Source organism: Glycine soja, chromosome 2, assembly GCF_004193775.1.
Source record: "Glycine soja cultivar W05 chromosome 2, ASM419377v2, whole genome shotgun sequence".
NCBI classification, from domain to species: Eukaryota; Viridiplantae; Streptophyta; class Magnoliopsida; order Fabales; family Fabaceae; genus Glycine; species Glycine soja.
This window is the reverse complement of record NC_041003.1, coordinates 12072995-12091212: the sequence shown is the minus strand read 5'-3', so window position 1 is coordinate 12091212 and position 18218 is coordinate 12072995. Positions and strand designations below refer to the sequence as shown.

Genomic DNA, 18218 nt, shown 5'->3' with positions numbered 1-18218 from the left:
GAAGTATTTTTGGTGCCATGTCTTTGTCAGATTTCTCCAACGACACCTCCATTTGAACCGCGAAAGCTTCTAAAAGCTAAAAACCAAAAAAATTAAAGCACCAAGTTAAGGAAGTGAACTTAAAACTACCATTGTAAAAATAATCAATGTTTTCCTTTAGTAATTAACGTCCAATTTTTGTTTTGAGAACTCAAATAGTCAATTTAAAAAAAAAAACTCAAATACTGAATTAAAAAATAAAAAGATCAATTTAATAAGTCAGAAAAAATAAAAAGACTATTTTTATCCGTATATTTCACACTCTACGAGAAGACACCTCTAAATACAAAGAGCTGCTGCTCAACTAATATTTTAATAACATGCAAAAGAATTATTTTTTTTAATAGAAGTTCCAAAAGAATTAATCTTCAATTAAACGTGTGATATTACCACTGTTCATCAACTTTTTATTTATTGATCATACTGTTTTTATGAAATTTAATCTTCATATTCATTTTTATTAATGTCAACTATAATTTTGTTTGAGTTCAAAGTAAATAAATAATAATTTTCAATATAGATTTTCAAAATGAATGCAAAAACTTCTCAAATAATGTATAACAATATGTACGTATATACATATTTTTAAATTATATAATTTTATTAATAAATCAAGTACAAATAATACAATAAATCTTATTACCAATTAATTCAAGTAAACAAATAAAATTTTAAGAATATAAACAAAATTAAGAGCTTAAATTGAAGCCTAAGGTGGCTGTCTCATTGGCACCACTCTATATTTAACAATTTTATATTTCTTAATAGATTTTAATCTATAATAACGAGTAGTGTGTTCAAAAATATTTTCCTAGTTCTCTTCTAAACCAAGTATCACTGTCACACTTAAAAAGTATTTTTGTAAGTGTTGTTTCACTTATGGATAGATTGAACTCTTGCTCATATACGACTGAGTATGGTATAGGAATAAAGTGTGGAGTAGTGAGAAGCATATATCTCACTTTCTTACAACATACTAAAATATTATTTCTTACAAAACACTAAATACGTAAAGATATAACAAACAGTTATATAATGATGTTACGTAACTATCGTACCATAGTGTTTGAATTTAATTACACATCTAAGATTACATAGCATGCAATCAATTTAACGAAAATCCAAATGACAAACGTAGTCAGTGTGATTGATCCTTATGTTAATGAATCTTCTTCTGGTTAAATTCCATCAAAAAATAGAGCATAAAGTCTTTAGGTTGTGATGTGAAGTTAAGGTCCATCAACTGGTGACAAGCACTCTTGTGGGTTTGAGTAGAAATAATCCTCTTCCTTGGGTTTTCCAGGCACCACTGATCTTGTACTTGGGTTCCCTACACGGTCTGAATGAGCTACCTTCACTGAAGTGGAGAACTGGTTCCAATTTATGGTCCCATTTTTGTACTGGTCTATGAGTTTCACCAGAATTTTTCTGTTTAAAAGAATTGTCTTCTTGAATCCCAAGTACCTGAAAGCATCTTAAAATTAATTATCTTTAGATGGTCAAGAACATGCTAACCTATTTCATGCCTTTATATGTGATATGCGAGGATGAGCCTGACATATTATTAGAATGAGAACGGTCTCTTTGCATATGCAAGGATAAGGCTACGTGCAATGATCCTCTCCCATGTCTTTGCTTAGGGTGGATTCTCCAGATTCTGAGGTATGTTAGTTTTTTTTTAGTTTTTTTTTTATGTGATATGGATCTAAGTATTCCAATTTACAAGAATGAATTAATAATACTCAATTATATGTCATATGAAGATTAATTGGGACTATACGCCTAATATTTTTTTCCTTCATATGGTTAATGCAACAAAATATGATTTATGCACCTTCTGTGGCCCTCAACCAGTTTTGCCATGTTCCCTTTGTATGAGGGAACAAAGATATCACTTTCTATTGACACGTAATAATCCAATGCTGCCATTTGGTTTGAATGATTCCGGAAAGGATCAAGCTCTGAGGGTTCCAATAATGTCTCCTTCTTAACCTATTGAGATAATTAATAGATAATAAATCAATGTTCCTTTTGTATAAATTGCCAAATATTGTTAATTGGAGTTCTGAAAATGTTGTGTTTACCAACCAGATTTGGGAAGGCTTCTCTGAGACTTGCCATTCTTTTCTCTGGTTTGTATATGTCCCCAGCAGCAATATAAACTTGAATATTACGATCAATGTCCAATGCACGTAGTGTTAGAGCAGTTTCCTCAGGAGTCAGAGGGCAACTACCATCTTTTCTTTTCTTCTCAGAATCTATCTCTTTCTCTTTCCACCATGGATAAGCATATCTAAACAAATTTCAAGAGCAAACAATGATTTTAGTGTACTATATTATGAGAAATGTACTTTTCACAATACTTGTCATATGTGAAAAACCCATGATAATTTCACACTCCTTTTTACCATACTTGCTTTACATCCTTACTTAATGGTTTAGACACGTGCAAAGAAAGTCACTTGAAGTATCTGTAAAGATAGTTGATTGTATGGTTTTTAAATTTTAACGGAGTGAAACCAAGAAAAACATTAAGGAAATTATTAAGAAGATATTTGTTTTGCTGTTGAAAATGCTACAGCGTGTTCCAATATATATCCAATGGATGAACGGAAAAATAAGGGTGAAGATCCTTTTACAAACTTAAATTTAAGCTCTCCCAACGTTTACTGAAACATGAACTAAGTGGGATGTTATGGCAAAAAAAATGATGAGATTTTGGTCTTTTACCAAATTTAATGGTGTTGTGTGATCTATATAATCTATCTTACCTAGTGAGACAAGGCTTCTTTTGTACTTGTGTCAAATGTTTCATATATATGTATATATATATATATATAAAACATACAAGTTGACCCAACAATTCTTATCACATGTGAGAGGGGATGTTAGGCAGTGTCAAAGTGTGCAACGCCAAATGATACTTTTTCTATGTAGAAATACTAGTCACAGAGAAAATGCTCAAGTTCAATTAAAATTTTGTTGGATTAGTGTGCTTTAAATGGTTGATTGTGTGCAAGTGTACAAGTGTGCAAATATCAAACACCAGAATTAGAACTAGAACTGGTTTTCCCGTGTTGAAGAAAATAATGTTGCTTACCTCATTTTTGTTAACTGATCAATCTCTTCCTTGTTGCATCCTTCATTGCAACCAGTGAAAGCTATCATGTCCATTTCATATCTCAGATGAAGTGACAAGAAAGGCCCTCTCTCCTTAAGAATCTTAACAATCTTCTTGGCCAATTGTTCAATTGGAGGAACAAATCTCAAAGCATGGTAGTTCACTCGGCATCTAAGTCTCTGAACTTCCTCAGGAATTCCATTATTTGCAAGTCTTGCATCCGATTTAGTGAAGTGTACTATCCCATATGATTTTATCCGGGGAAGAATCTTTTTTTTTTTAATATTCGAAAATTGAAGTTAGTTTCTATATGATTTGACAAGATATGCACATTAATTATTGTAATTTGTAACTTTATGCTAGAAGGTTACCTACCACATCATAGTAATATGTCATATTTGACCAACTAATGGGTGGCATGGAATAGATGGACTCTGTTTCCACCTTCTTTTGTTGGGGAGGAAACTCTTTCAGGATCCGAACCTCATCTCTCATTGAATTGATGAAATAATCCACATCGAATATATCTTTGAATTGGCTGCCATAATCAGCACACAATTTTTAATGTATCATTTCCTTTTTGCTTCATAACCAAATAGCTAGCTAGCTTGTTCAATGGGTCCTTCCTAATGTATCCATGCCTAAAAAATTTAGTAAAAATAATTAAATTACACTAGCTTTTCTTGAAATTTTGTTAAATTTCTCTCGATTCTCTTTTTTTCTCTCTCCCTATAATAACCCTATTAGTTGGTCGCAAAACATTCTACTAACACAACCTATACACATTGTATCAACCCTATTAATTATTTGAAAAATATTAAGGTATATTCCTTTAAGGAAATTGCTGTAAACCTTAAAAAACAAAGGGTTTTGTACAATTTTTGAAAAACTCCAAAAGATTGTAATTTACTCTAGAGAAAAATAGTGAAAGGGAACAAACTGGCTCCACTCACCTGTGATCATTCCAAAAGGAGGTATTATCCAGCTCAGGAACTATTAGTGTAACATTTAAATATCTTGCAATGGTAACCATGTCACATATCTGCACAAATTGAGAAAATAATAATAATTAGGAATGCTATTAACCATGGAAAGCGAGCAATTGCACGCATAAAAAAATGCAAGTATTGTATCAATGACAAAAGCTTACTCCAGCTCGCATTTGATTCAATCCTCCATTGGAAGAAACTATTAGATACCCATTATTATTCTCGTAAATCCCTGCATGGAAAACATAGGGGATAAGATATTACTTGTTGCTATTCCATTTTGGTTAGTCTTTGGGAGTTATAATCCGTGGAACTTAGCCTGATTTGGAAACCTTGATGTGTGCAAATTCATGCGATGCGTATGGTGGACAAAATGCACAATGATTAAGTGCTAGTTTAGTGCTTGCGTGCAACTACAAGCAAGATTTTAACGTGTGATTCATTTTCAGTTATTCCAAAAAAAAATTTAAGAAAAAAGGTAAATTGTGATTTTATTCCTGGACCAGGGTAGACAGATAAAGGCAAAACCTTATTTGGTGGTTTATGCCTTTTGGGTTATATAGGTAACTGAAAGTAAAATTAATATATCTTTCATTCATATTATCTTTTACTATTTATGAAATTCTTATCAATTAAAAAAAAAAGAAAGAATATAAGTTACCTTCGTATGGTGTAATGGTATAATATTATCTGTTATGAGTTAATTTATAGCAAAGTTTAGAATCACCAGTGCATCACCTAATGGGGCCCGCAACCAAATTAGGCAGCGATTGTGAATCTTATTGGCTACATGGGGTTGCATTATTAGACTAAAATGCAAAAACAACTTTAACCGCAATGTAAAACCTTATTTCTTAGAGTTTAATTGTTACAGTATATACTAGTTTTAAAACTAGTATATACTGTAACAATTAAACTCTAATATATTGTACACTGTTAATTACTTTTGTGTATGATATGTGTTAGTTAAGATAAGATTCAAATTTTTTAAAATATAAGCGCATACAAATTAAATCCTACTTCTCAATAGATAGTGAGACAAAATTAACTTTCATTTCTACAGAAAGTGAAACTCTTCATCAATCGTATCTTGTTGAAAACTTTCATAAAAAAATGTGGACAAAACTTGCTAGCAAACTTCAAAATAAATATGGTATAAAAACTGAAATAATATATTGTATAGTTAGACTAAAATAAATTTTTATTATAAAATATTCATATTTTTGGGTTCAGATTTGGTACCTACTAACTTTTATTAATTAGACCTGTTTTTAATTTCTGTCAGTCAAGACAAATTATTATAGGGTATTATTTTTTAAAAATTAAAAGTTTTAAATGCATGTCACGTAAAAATTTACTAGGATCATAGATATGTGGTAGTTCTCAACTACTTGATAATATTAAAACAAACAAATTTTAAAAGGATCAAAACGAAAATAATATAGAGAAAAAATATATTTAAGCCTATATAATTATTAAAAGATGGCATCTTTAGTAGCAACCCTATTATAGTATTTTTAATTCCTCCCACCAGTACTTCTAAATATGTAAATCGCCAGAAAGATCATCATACTAAAAGAATAAGTTGCCAGAAAGATTAAGATACGTACTTTGAGGTGGTAGAGAGGAGGCAGAAGAACGAGTCTTGAACATGGATGGTGTTACCATGTCACCAAGGCCTTTGAATTGCACTACAATGGTCCAAAGCAGCATAACAAATGCAACTCGAAGTGTCCAAAGCTTCAAAAATGATGATCTCCTACGAGCAAGCATAAGAAATCTGAGTTTGTGATCACCCTTTATGCCATCATTTATCAACCCTTTGAATTTCTCATCCTTGACCCCTCCAATGACCAAATTGATTAGTGTTTCATATCTCATCTTACTATATATGGTTTTTCCTTTTTTTACTTTCCTCTAGCTCTGAATCCTCAATAATAACCTTGTTGTAGATCATTAATTATACAGATGCATGTAATTAACTAGCTATGTACTTTTGTATGCAATATGTAATGTTATAATAACAATAATAAATATAAAAGAGAAAAGTTCTCTTTTTAATGATTTATACTACAATGTAAGTGGCAAAAGGATAACAAGGTTTGGAAATGGGTGTGAAGGAGAAATAAAATAAAGAGAAACTTTTCTTAGGAAAAGAAAGAAAGAAAGAAATTAAAACAGAAGAGTTATGTTGGTGTTGAAGGAGAGGAATCACCAAGATATGGTGAATTTAAGGGGATGGATTTCTTAGAACGAAAAGTTGGAAAAGGCAAGGTTATTTAAACCTGAGATTTAGGGCACACATGGTAAGTACTAAGTATGTTGGTAACTTCATTTTACTTTCATTGACAAATCTAAATGAATTAACGCCTTTATACTTTATTGTCTTTATATTATTCTGTGAAATGCTTATATGGGAAAAAAGATTCAACCCTCTCAAGTACAATCACTCTAGATTTGAATCATATATATTAGTTACCTAACAAATGTAACGAATTTCAAATTAAGGATGTACTCTCACTTTTCTGTAACTTACTCTTTTTTTTACACTAGATAAGTTAAAAAAAAGTGTACATCATATATTAATTGATAATCTGGTTAAGAAAATTTTCTATATTAAATAAGGCTAATCTTTCAATATTATTTTGGCCATGTCATTTATTTTATCAGAAATACAAAAGTTATTATAAAGTATTGTATATGATGAGTGAATATTTTATACAATAACGAGGAAATTGAAATTACAAAATAATCTTTGTCTTACGAATTTACACTATAAGAAAAGTGTTGATTTTTTATGGATTTTGATTGGTTAAATGGACTTTCAACGGGATTTTTAAATACTAAATTACTAAGTGATGAAGGTTTTACTAGGATCATCCTAATAACTATCTATGATTTTAGAATTGACATTACGGATAATTTTTTGTCAGTAATATTTTTCATCAATAAAAAATAAAATCCATCGATAACTATATGAAGAAGAAAAAAGACTTATTAAATGTTGTTAAATACATAAGTAGATTTGAATGATTAATGTTGTTAAGTATAATTTATATATATTAATTTTTTTTATTATCGATTAAAAAGGTTTTTAAGATATATTTAAAAATGAAAATTTAAATATATATTAATATAATATATACAAATTCAGATTTGATACACCTATTTGGTTTTTTGAATATAATAAATATCTTTACTCGAATATTAAAGATTTTTTCTCTTATAAGTTACTTTTTTGAAAAATATTCCAATTTATTGAAGCCTAAGTGTAACACTAATGTATGATTATGACCTAATAAAACTCAAGTGTAACACTTATGTTTTTCATGACCCAATAAGTCCAAATGTAATATTAATGATTGACCAAGACTTAAGAAAATCTAGGTGCAGTATTAATGATTGACCAAAACCCAAAAAGACCTATCCGGAATACTAATAATTGATCAATTCTAAAAAAGGTCCAAGTGTAATATGGGTCAAGGATAACACTAATGATGAACCAAGACCTAGTAAAATTTAAGAGTGTATGATTGAACAAGACTTAATAAGACCTATGTATAATATTGATGATTGACCAAGGTCTAATAAGGCCTATGTGTAGTAATAATGATTAACTTAGGCCCAATAAAACTTAGGTGTAATACAAAAATTAAGCAAGATCCAATCAGAGTCAAATGTAACACTAATGATTATCTAAAGCTCAAATGCAATATTGATGATTGACCAAGACTCCATACATAGTATTAATGATTGACCAAAGTCCAATAAAGCCTATGTGTAGTATTAATGATTGATCAAGGATTCAAGGTTCCAAAAGACTTAAGTGTAATGATGATAATTGGGTAATGAGTCAATGATAACACAAATGATTGATTAAGGCCAAATAAAACCTATTGGCTTGTGGACTTGTGGGCGCAATTGTTTCCAAATAGACTTTATTTTACATATATATATATATATATATATATATATATATATATATAATAAAAAAATTACTCTTATAAATTATATATGTGTAATAAAAAATATTCTTATAAAAAATAGATATTTTTCATTTAGACCAAAAAACCAGGAAATGTGCCACCTGTCAACATTTTACCGCTGGAAACAAAGAAATGGAACATTATTAGTAAGGAAGCAAACATGCATAATAACAAAGTAGGCAAAAATGCTTTAACTTGTAACAACAAAGCCAACAAAATAACGAAGAAAAGAACATTAAATAAAGAAACAATACCATATTAGACATGCATGATCAATGTTACTATCGGAAACAACTGCTTTAACTTGGAACAACAAAACCAACAAAATAACGAAGAAAAAAACATTGAATAGGGAAAGAATGCCTTATTAGGCAGGAAAGATCAATGTTACTACCAAAAACAAAGAAGTATTAGTTAGGAAGAAAACATGCATAACATCAAACAAAATTAAAACCTTGCTTGTTGGATGCTTCTTCCTGGGTGACCTTGCAAATAGAGACAAACATGCATAACAGTAAAGGAAAAAAAAAGCTTGCCTGTTGGATGCTTCTTCTCAATGAGATCGCACAACTACCAAGCTAAAGACAACTGAAGAAGGAAGAGCTAAACGATGATACAAATGAAGAAACGGGGTTTCTCGACGGGACATCTCGATGGAGACCAGAGAAAGCAAGCGTGCTGCAGAGTGCAACCGCCATTACGTCCACACCAACATGACCGAAGACAACTGGAGAGCAATACACGTGGCCTTGGCCACAAAAGAAAACGGGGCAAAAAATTGAAGGTGCAACACGTAGGCTTGGCCATTGAAGAAAACGGGGGAAAAAATTGGAGGGGCAAAATGATAAAAAACCAGGAAAAGTGTCACATGTCAACATTTTAGGTACGGACATAATAGACTTTTCATTGTTACCAAACTCATGTTCATAGAACTCTAGTATTAACAATGAAACTTTTAAACCGAAAGGACAATTAAAAATTAAGTCCTCCATAATATATAAGATGTCATTTCACTTGTGACACCAGAAGCCGGGTTTCTGGCTTCTGCACCAGTCCATGACTTCAAGTGGTCACTGCTAATTACTGGGTAACTCTTGCCGGCAGTACTTGCACTTTCAGACTTCACTCTTAAGAGCTTCAATCTCTGGCGTCAAAATGAACCAGCTTCCACACAGAATTAGTGAACTACAAAGAAGATTCTGCAGAATGTATAACAAATAGGAAGCTTCTGCATAACAAACTTTAAATCATATTTTAACTTCCCAGTTGTTAATTCCTAATTCAACAGAGCTTGCCAACTTGGCACACATTGAATTGCCTTTCTTAGGTATATTGTGCAGCAAATCCAAGTATTTATCAAGGAGAAGCCATGGAAAATATAACAAGAATCAATAAACAATAAACAGTGATGCAATTTAAAACATTCGGAAAATAATTTACTTTGAAAGATCGATACTGGAGTGGAGACTGGAGAGCTCAGCGATATTGCTACATAGATAATAGATGCTCAAACTTTTCTGCGTCTCTGGAGCCTAGGTATTGACAGTGCACTAGGAGGACAGAATTTTTTCCTTGACCCAAATGAAACTCTTCCACAGATATAAAATAACCTTCCAACTGCTGACTTAATAAACTTATTCATTTAAAATTCCAAAAGCTTTCATGAGGAAAGCATACTCATAAGCTGTTTCGTCACATTGAGCATAGTGTCCACCTTCCCCAAAATGCCCTCCTATCATACTTGTTTTCATGATTACAGTCTGAGAACAATGAGGGCAGGTACTATCTCGTACTTTAGCAACCCACTTAGCACCTTCCCAAACTCCAACCCTGAGAATGAATGTCAAATGCTAATAACATCAACATTATTTAAGTGATTAGAAGTTACTAAATTCATAATTAGGATGTAAAGAGTAAGATTGCCTTGAATCATTAACTGCTGCCGTGACCAAAACTGAAGGAAAGCAACTGCTGTGAGGAATGTTGTCATACGGAGAATAACTAAAAATAGAATCAAAATTTGACTGTATTTGAGGATTTCCAAATTCTTCATAATCCAAAATTGTGAGGGGCAGACTGGGATCCAGCAATGTGTTGCATACATCAAGAAATGGTACCTTCAGATGGGACAATTGAAAAAAAAAATTAATAAAATGTGAAAGATTGGTAAAACCCACTCTCAACTATAAATCAATATGAGTGAAATTATTTAATTAAGTAAATATCACACTTTCTCCTTTTAAATTGATGTAAGAAAAGCAAAGCAAAGCAAAGATCATTAGCACACATATACATGGTAGATGAGCACAACAGCAAAAGGCAAAGAAATTGTACTTTATGGACATCTAAATACAAGTTTCACACAAAGAGGGAGAGAGAGAGAAAGAAAAGGTAAACAGATTCAAACAGCTATATAATATATATCCAGGCTCACTAGGCAAATATGTTTTCAGGGTATCAAAAGCTAATTTTGGCCCTCCAAAGATCATTTTACAGGGTAGGTTATTCATTAAAGAAAGATTTGAAAGTAATTCTCCAAACCCCAAAGTTCTGCCTTTCCGGTTTCAACTAACATTGTACAGTATAAGAATATAATATACTACATCTTTATTAAAGGTTTGAAACAGAATCATTTAGTCTTCAAAATTCTGACAAAAAAATTGCAATACATGAATTTCAGCCAAATAGTAGAGACATGGAAATAATTAAAGAGCTTAAATTTTAAATAGCCAAAATCTTTTCACTGCTCACCATCTCGGAAAAGCTCAAAAGCTATCCTTGACATTAATGTAACAATCACAATTATATAATACTTACTTTTAATATGACAGCACGAAAGAGCTGCGGATGCATATTCATAGCTGCACCAACAAGAAGGCAGCCTGCACTCCATCCAATAGCACTAAGCAGATCACTCTGAACATAACCCTCATTAACCAGGTAGTTGCCACAGGATACAAAATCAAATATTGAATTGAGTTTGTTTAATCCACTCCCAGATTTATGCCATGAAGGACCTCCACCACCACCACCTCTGGTGTAACACAGGTTGCCACATACTTTAATTTTAAAATATACATGGAAATTTAAAAAATCATATAATAAAATCATATCCCATTTGTCATGGTCAACAGGGAAATAACATGTAAAACATTCAATTTCATTAATCAAATTGCACGCATATCATAAGAAACAAGCCAGTGTCATATATGAAAGAACAAAAAGCAAACCAACAGAAATATAGAGATAAATGTCAGGAACCCAACCTAACATCAGCGAATGCCACTACCCAACCACGGTCCAGTAAACTAAGGTGATCTGAACACCAGCTCTTATCCAGATCTTCTCCATATGCCCCGTAGCTTACCAAGAGTCCTGGGGATTGACCCTTCTTCCAGGATTCTCTAGAGTACACAATGGTTAGTGGAACCCTTACACCGTCATCGGAAATAACTTCCTCCCTCTGACAACAGTATACATGAGAAAAGTCTTTCCATCTTTGTGAATTAAAGTTAGTGGCACACTCTTTGTTATCACCGTGTGCCTCTTGAATTTTACTCTTGTTTTTATTTAGCACAAAAGTTGGGATGCATGACTGACCAACAGAATCACAGTTCACTTCCTCTTGATGCACAATTGAATATGTATGTCTTGACATGTCATAGTCAACAATTACATCCGGCATCTGTGCACTCACCCAAACCCGACAAAAGTAAAGAAGTTTAATATATAAGTTTCAAAGTTAAAACAGCAAGATATAATACTTCAATGATCATAAACATTAAATGATAAATAGACATTTATGAATTTAAAGTACTGTTAATAATTATGTATGCTCACTGAGTAGTTTTGAGATATGCCAATATGCAACAATTGATTCAATAACTGATGACCTAAAATTACAAAATCTGAAGCTAAACTATAGTCACAACTCACAAGTCACAGTATTATTGAATGCATCAAAGGCTCATCTCTCACAATTATAAATAAATAGCCTTTATAGTGTCTCCAAAATATAGATTATAAAGGGTAACGGAAAAACAGGATGTATAGATGTGGAGTTGATCAGTGAAAATTACAACCAAATCTTTCTTTTCAAGTCTTCTAGTTTTGTACATAATTTAATGAAGCAATACAAACAGGATGAATTACATTGAAAAAGGAACTTTGTATATAAATCAAAATCAAAATTTCAGATCATACCTCTAAATGGGCATAGTGAATTATGCAAAGCAACATAATAAACAGACATTCAAATACATATATTGATAAATCAAAAATGTGAATTCTGACAAGTATTCAATGCCACCCTCAAAACACCCACAAAGTTCAATATTAGTAGACTATTAATTATAAAATCTTTACAAAAACATTCATATTTAATGATCAGATGAATTAAGAAAATCATCACTGAATCTACAAATGTGAGTTGCATTCCTAATTATTAGTAGTCATACCACAGGTGATGAAAGCACCACACGGTAAACCATGTTGAGAAAGTCGTGATTTGAACCAGGACTGACACTGCATGTATTTGATGGCAGAGGAAAGTACCATGGTTTCAGGTCTTGAATATATACTTGATGCTACAAAGAAATTCAAGGTCAAACATATGCTAATGCACAGGTTTTAAATTTGAAATTTGGAATAAAATAGTTTAGTTATGAATGAAGCTTTATATCAAAAACAACCACTGATACATTCTAGGGGTCAATTGCAAACTACCAGCTGCAGGAAATGTCTAAAAGGTTCACAATCTCTGTAAAAAGATCCCATCCAACAAAGTTCATCTACCACTTTGGAGTTGAACATTCATATTCACATAATGTTACGGGCTCTTCAGGAAATGGGAAAATAAGAGGCACTGAAATCCACTATTGAGTATTGACATGTTCATGGTACAGTAGTGTATGTCATTGCAACAAAATACTTTAATATCTAATGACTCGACTTGTAAAACAAGTATAGACACAGCAAAACAGCAATATAGATTCTGTTTTTATGGCCATTTCAATTATACTCTTCTAAGCATATCTATATCTTCATCAAATTACTAAATGAGAATAGTATTGGATGAACATCATACGCCCTGGAAGGAATGTGTCCACAAAGGAATAACGAAAGGAAATGCAGTGACAAACTCTTTTGTGTTATCGTATTGGAGTATCCTTTGTCTTTTCTGTAGTTCACAGGGCATATTCATCAGGATCAAATGGCTTACATGCTGCAGAGGCAAACTAGAAGAATATATGGTGATGTAAACCTTTCAATTCAGTGGTAAACAACAAATGTTGGTAAAATTGCAATTCATATACCTTGAAATCAATTTGCATAGGTAAGTTCAATGAGCATAGCAGAGGAAGACCTTTCTTAGTGAAGAAAAGAACCAGATATCCATTAAAAATGTCCATATCACATAGGCTTGTATCTTTATCAGGAAGGATGATACTCTGAAGTTGAAACATAAGCATAACAGAGAAGTTAGAGACACAATAGTATTTTCACACGCACACACAGATAATAGAGAACTCAAAATCAAGATGTATGAAACTGATCACAAAACCTGAAATTTAGCTGACTCTACATCCTCAATTCGGGATCTAACCAGGTAATAACCTTGACCAGACCATTCAGCATCAGGAATAGGAGCATTGGTAAGAATATAAAATAAACCAGAGTGATGTTCCACAAAGTACTGTACACCAGAAGTACGATTACATATTTTCTGTAAACCATTTGATGGATTGACCGAATCTATAACATAAACCTGTGATAAGCATCAAGATCAACATATCACTAGAAAATAATAATTTCATTATGTATTCATATAATAAGACCAATAAATTCCTTCCTCGGATGAAGTTCTTGAGTTTGAATTCACGGTTATGAATTTGCCGTCTTTTGTGCTTGTTATGTCCACACAAAAACTGGAATTGTTTTCAGTAAATACTGCGAGATCATCCTCATGATCATATCCAAGTCTTCTGCAGAGAACCCTGACATAATATCATACGACAGTTAGGATGGCATCTTAAGCTAAAACCCATTCCTTTTCCCAACCCCGAAAAGTGACAAAAAGAAAATCCAATCGTGAGATTTTGCCTGTAAGGTCGCTGATTTTCATCTGATAGAGTATAAAACAGATAACTTGCGTCTTGAGCCCATGCCAAGCTAACAGCACCATAAACTTCCAATTTTGGGTCTATTAATCCACTTCTAAGGTCTTTTATCTGGAGAGTGAATCGTTCACCACCGGAAATATCAAGTGTGTATGCAAGGTAGTTGTGGTCAGGTGATACTCTGCATGTTCCAACATTGACATACCCTGCAAAGTTGACTACATTGTCAGCAATCGCCAATAGGAGAGAAAAAAAATGAATTTAAAGAAGAATTTAACATTTAAACAATATGGGTGCAAACTATCCCATGAAGGCTGGTCAAATGTCCAAATTGCGAACCTTTAAAACCAAAGAGAAACAAGATTAATAGCTAAACATGTCATGCTTGCATTCTGTTTCAATTAATTACAACACATTTTATCAACAATGCTAGATGCAGTAAACTGGTACTTAACTAATTTCATTAAAAATTGACAGAGTAAAGATGTCATGTTTCTGTCAGATATGAATGATTCTATTGATATCAGCTCCCATTAACAATTGAAAAATCAGAAGTCTAGACTCCAGAACTTCCACTATTATCAATTTTGAAAGTGAATGGAAATACAAAACAAAAATGGTGAAGGTAGAATAAATCAATCAACATACCATATTTCTCTGCGAGTTCATTCCAGTCAAGTAAAATCTCCTCCCTTTTTGATCTTGTCATTCCATAGTGAAGAAAAACATTCTTCATCCAACCGGTTCTCTTTGTTTCCAGCCTCCTACACAGTACAGGATATTCCTTTCCCTCTGGAATATACTGGTAATACAGCCTGATCAAGAGAAGGTGAAAAATGTAATTGATTATACTCAAAATGAACCTAAGTGTAGAGAAATGGTACATTGCTATAGTTAGTTTCTCACTTTCTCACTCACAACAGTTCTATAGTATAGTTGCATTTATATTAGTTCTACATTATCTATTCAGCAATTGCCATAATACACAAAAATATCAGCACGTGACACCCAATTCTTTGCACCTCAAGCAATATATGTGCGTGCATAATCAGGTGAAATAAACTTGACAATGAAAGCAAGCATCAATATGCAATAGTCAAGATTAGAATCAAGTAGAAACAATTGTCTAACACGTCATCACTAATCTGCTTAATTTTTTATTTTCGGATAATTCATTAATTTGGTCTGTAAAATTATGAACAGAAGTACCATTTTTAGTCTCTAAAATTATATAAAAAAAATATAGACTTTAATTTCTATGCACTGTCAGTGTAAAAGCTTTTGAGGAGTGTTAACCACACTCTGTAACTCACTCTTATTAACACCCCTGATATTAGTTAAAAGTTATTGAAATCTACAAAATCATGAGAGGTCAGGCATTTCAGAAATCATGATAGATATGAGTATTAAGCTAAGCTAATTAGTGTAAGAGTCAACCAACTTACTACACAATATCACAATGTGTGATTAGATGACATTTTAATCAGTGTAAAATGACATCATTATAATTTCACAGACTAAACTAACCTATCTTGGTAATTTCAGGCATTAACATGGTGGTGCATTACTCTCTATTTTTTCATATGGTACGGAGAATTAATAAAAACCAAAAAGAAAAAAGGAGAACCAACCAGGGTCCCCAACGCTCAGGGGGAGTTAACACAGTGGGTGGCAATCGCGCTTTCATCTCAGACGACAGAACGGAACGGAGTTCGACGGTGTCAGCCATAAAAGCATCGGCGTAGCTGTTTTCGCGGTTGAGATGGTCCAACAGATTCGGGTCGTCGGTGTTGGACATCCAGTGATAGGGGTCCTGCCACTTCTTCCCGTGAACCGACACCGTGAACGGCACCTTCTTCGGTGACGGCGGAGCTTGCGGCGGTGCCGGAGAGGGATTCCGCCGCCGGCACGCGGAAGAGAAGGAGGAAGAGGGTGTGAATGTGATGATGGTGCGGCATGACCTGGTGAGGGTGAGTGTGGTGTTTTTGGAGTGAGCAAGTGCGCGGAATAATGCCATCGCAAAAAAAGTTTCTCTAATTCGAATGAAGTTATTTGTATGTATTTACCATCATAAATATTTGATCTTCGAATTTGTTGGTCACCGCAAAGATTATTTGTTTGAAAGATAGAAAATTAAACTTTTGTCTCATAATTTATAAAAAAAAAATATGATAAATTTGTCCTTTAGTTTTCTCCTTAACTCAACCGGAAGTATCTATTTTCATCAGAGTGTTTACGTGTGATGTTGGCTCAATGAAACTATATTATCATTGAGTAAGTTTTGTTTTGTTTTTTTAATTATTTTTGTATTTTCTCTTTTTCTCTAGTGTCTCCCTTCCTCCTCCATCAAGGTGAATCCGTGGAACATTGATGAAGTCTTTGAGGCCATGAATTCGACTATCACAATGTCGGAGGCAGAGAAGCATTGTTGTTTTAAGAATATCGGAATCTGGTGGCCATATCAATTCAGTTTACTAAAAGATTAAAAATGTTGAAAAATTGATGTGATCTGAATTGATTCGGGAGAGTCTTTGGTTGATCCAGAATGTTGAACCAAGTGAGTCTTTGGTTGAATTAAGTGTTGTTTCCTTACAAAAAAAGACTGAATTTTTCTTATCTCATAATGCTTGTTTGTGTTTGTAACTTATTTATGGTGTTGACACAAATATTGATTATTATTTGAGATATTAGATATTTTATAATGATAATCATTTTAAATTTAGGATATTGGATAATTAAATTATATTAGTTATTTAGTTGTATTATTTTTATTTTTTTATTTTTTTAATGTACAACGGATCAAATTGATGACTCATCAACCTAGTGTTTTAGTTGAATAAGAATTGTTTGAACAAATATTTTTCTTCCTATGAGAAATTAGGTCTCTCTAAGTTTACTTCATAGGGTATTTTCTTTGTTCTTATATATAAGATTTAATTACTTAATTCATTAAGATTTATCTTAAAATAATTAGTTAGCTTATAGCAATAAATTTATCTTAAATTTATAATATTTTTCAAAATTATCCATGTCATTAAGACTCATTTCTTTTGTAATTGTTTGTCAATAAATTTTCTCTCTTGAAGGAATTTTTAGTAAAGTAATTAATGTAAAAAATATTATAAATTAAATTTTATAAAAAGGAATAAATATTAATTTAAACTTAAGTATTATAAATAGGAATGAAATTGAGAAAAAACTAAAGTCTTATCTTAATTAGAGATAATATTAATATAATATATATGTGAAGGATATTTCTTATTCTATAAGTTAACTTTTAGGATTAAGTTAGGATCAAACTTATACTTATATTTTAAGAAAGAGATATTGGATTTTCATGTTATTGAAAATTGGTAAATGTTGGGTTTTGGTAATTTTTGCTAATAATATTTTTTTATGTTCTTTGCTTGTTGGCAGGTGGAGCAAGTATTACAGAAAAACAATCTAGTACAGAATGATACTTTCATAGGTTGATTTTAAAAGGTCAATACCTAGAAATATACAGATTGGTTGATTCATGTTCTTTGCATAACTTGCAGTAAAAAAAATAAAAAAAATTGTATGACATGGATTATGACTTTCTGCTCCGTTCAATGAAAACATGCCTAACAACCATCATTCCACAATAAAATAATAGGCGGAGGAAGAGGAGAACATGGAGTTGATTTGTTCAATGTGTCGAGATTTCAACGTGTAAATAGAAGGCGTAGAAGTGACACTCAATCACCAAGATTTTTGAGCTGAAAAACGACGTGAAAGAAGAGAACTGCCACTGGAGATCGAAATGGTGCTGAAACTTGAATTCTAGGGAGGAAGAGGGGTGCACCACAGAAAGACAATAAAAATAAAACAAAAAATAAAACTTATTTAAGGATAATTTAGTCTGATCGAGTCAACGTCACACTTAAGCACCATTTTTTATGATAAATAAGTTGAAAGGTGTGATGTAGGCATTTTTCTTTGA

At 32.2% G+C, this 18218-nt stretch overlaps 2 protein-coding genes across 4 annotated transcripts; both read right to left on the bottom strand.

Moving 5' to 3' along the window:
• Nucleotides 1–1053: 1053 nt before the first annotated feature.
• On the bottom strand, nt 1054–9675 carry LOC114387888 (rhamnogalacturonan I rhamnosyltransferase 1-like). 3 transcript variants are annotated; one of them, XM_028348142.1, is made up of 9 exons: nt 9576–9675; nt 5760–5908; nt 4311–4381; nt 4114–4202; nt 3536–3698; nt 3140–3429; nt 2128–2332; nt 1874–2031; nt 1054–1503 (listed from the first exon to the last, which is right to left on the bottom strand). In XM_028348142.1, the coding sequence occupies exons 2-9, from the start codon at nt 5860–5862 to the stop codon at nt 1269–1271; spliced, it is 1314 nt and encodes a 437-aa protein (XP_028203943.1). In that variant the 5' UTR covers nt 5863–5908; nt 9576–9675; the 3' UTR covers nt 1054–1268. The 3 variants fall into 3 exon arrangements, with proteins under 3 accessions (XP_028203943.1, XP_028203925.1, XP_028203935.1); XM_028348124.1 differs by lacking the exon at nt 9576–9675 and having other exon boundaries at nt 5760–7081; XM_028348134.1 differs by lacking the exons at nt 1054–1503; nt 9576–9675 and adding an exon at nt 1519–1696 and having other exon boundaries at nt 5760–7094.
• Nucleotides 9012–16354, bottom strand: LOC114387878 (protease 2). Its single transcript, XM_028348113.1, has 11 exons — nt 15886–16354; nt 14903–15069; nt 14238–14460; nt 13987–14131; nt 13699–13902; nt 13451–13585; nt 12593–12721; nt 11402–11820; nt 10953–11169; nt 10059–10252; nt 9012–9965 (listed from the first exon to the last, which is right to left on the bottom strand). The coding sequence occupies exons 1-11, from the start codon at nt 16269–16271 to the stop codon at nt 9770–9772; spliced, it is 2415 nt and encodes an 804-aa protein (XP_028203914.1). The 5' UTR covers nt 16272–16354; the 3' UTR covers nt 9012–9769.
• Between the last annotated feature and the right edge of the window lie 1864 nt (nt 16355–18218).

Excerpts from the sequence above, each read along its gene's own strand:
- LOC114387878 (XM_028348113.1), bottom strand. The coding sequence starts at position 16,271 with ATGGCATTATTCCGCGCACTTGCTCACTCCAAAAACACCACACTCACC. Across the intron at positions 10,253-10,952 it reads TTCGTGCTGTCATATTAAAA|GTACCATTTCTTGATGTATG; the intron begins GTAAGTATTATA and ends TCCCATCTGAAG. Across the intron at positions 9,966-10,058 it reads GCAGCAGTTAATGATTCAAG|GGTTGGAGTTTGGGAAGGTG; the intron begins GCAATCTTACTC and ends ATTCATTCTCAG.
- LOC114387888 (XM_028348124.1), bottom strand. The coding sequence starts at position 6,030 with ATGAGATATGAAACACTAATCAATTTGGTCATTGGAGGGGTCAAGGAT. Across the intron at positions 4,203-4,310 it reads TGAATCAAATGCGAGCTGGA|ATATGTGACATGGTTACCAT; the intron begins GTAAGCTTTTGT and ends CAATTTGTGCAG. Across the intron at positions 1,504-1,873 it reads CTGGTTGAGGGCCACAGAAG|GTACTTGGGATTCAAGAAGA; the intron begins GTGCATAAATCA and ends AGATGCTTTCAG.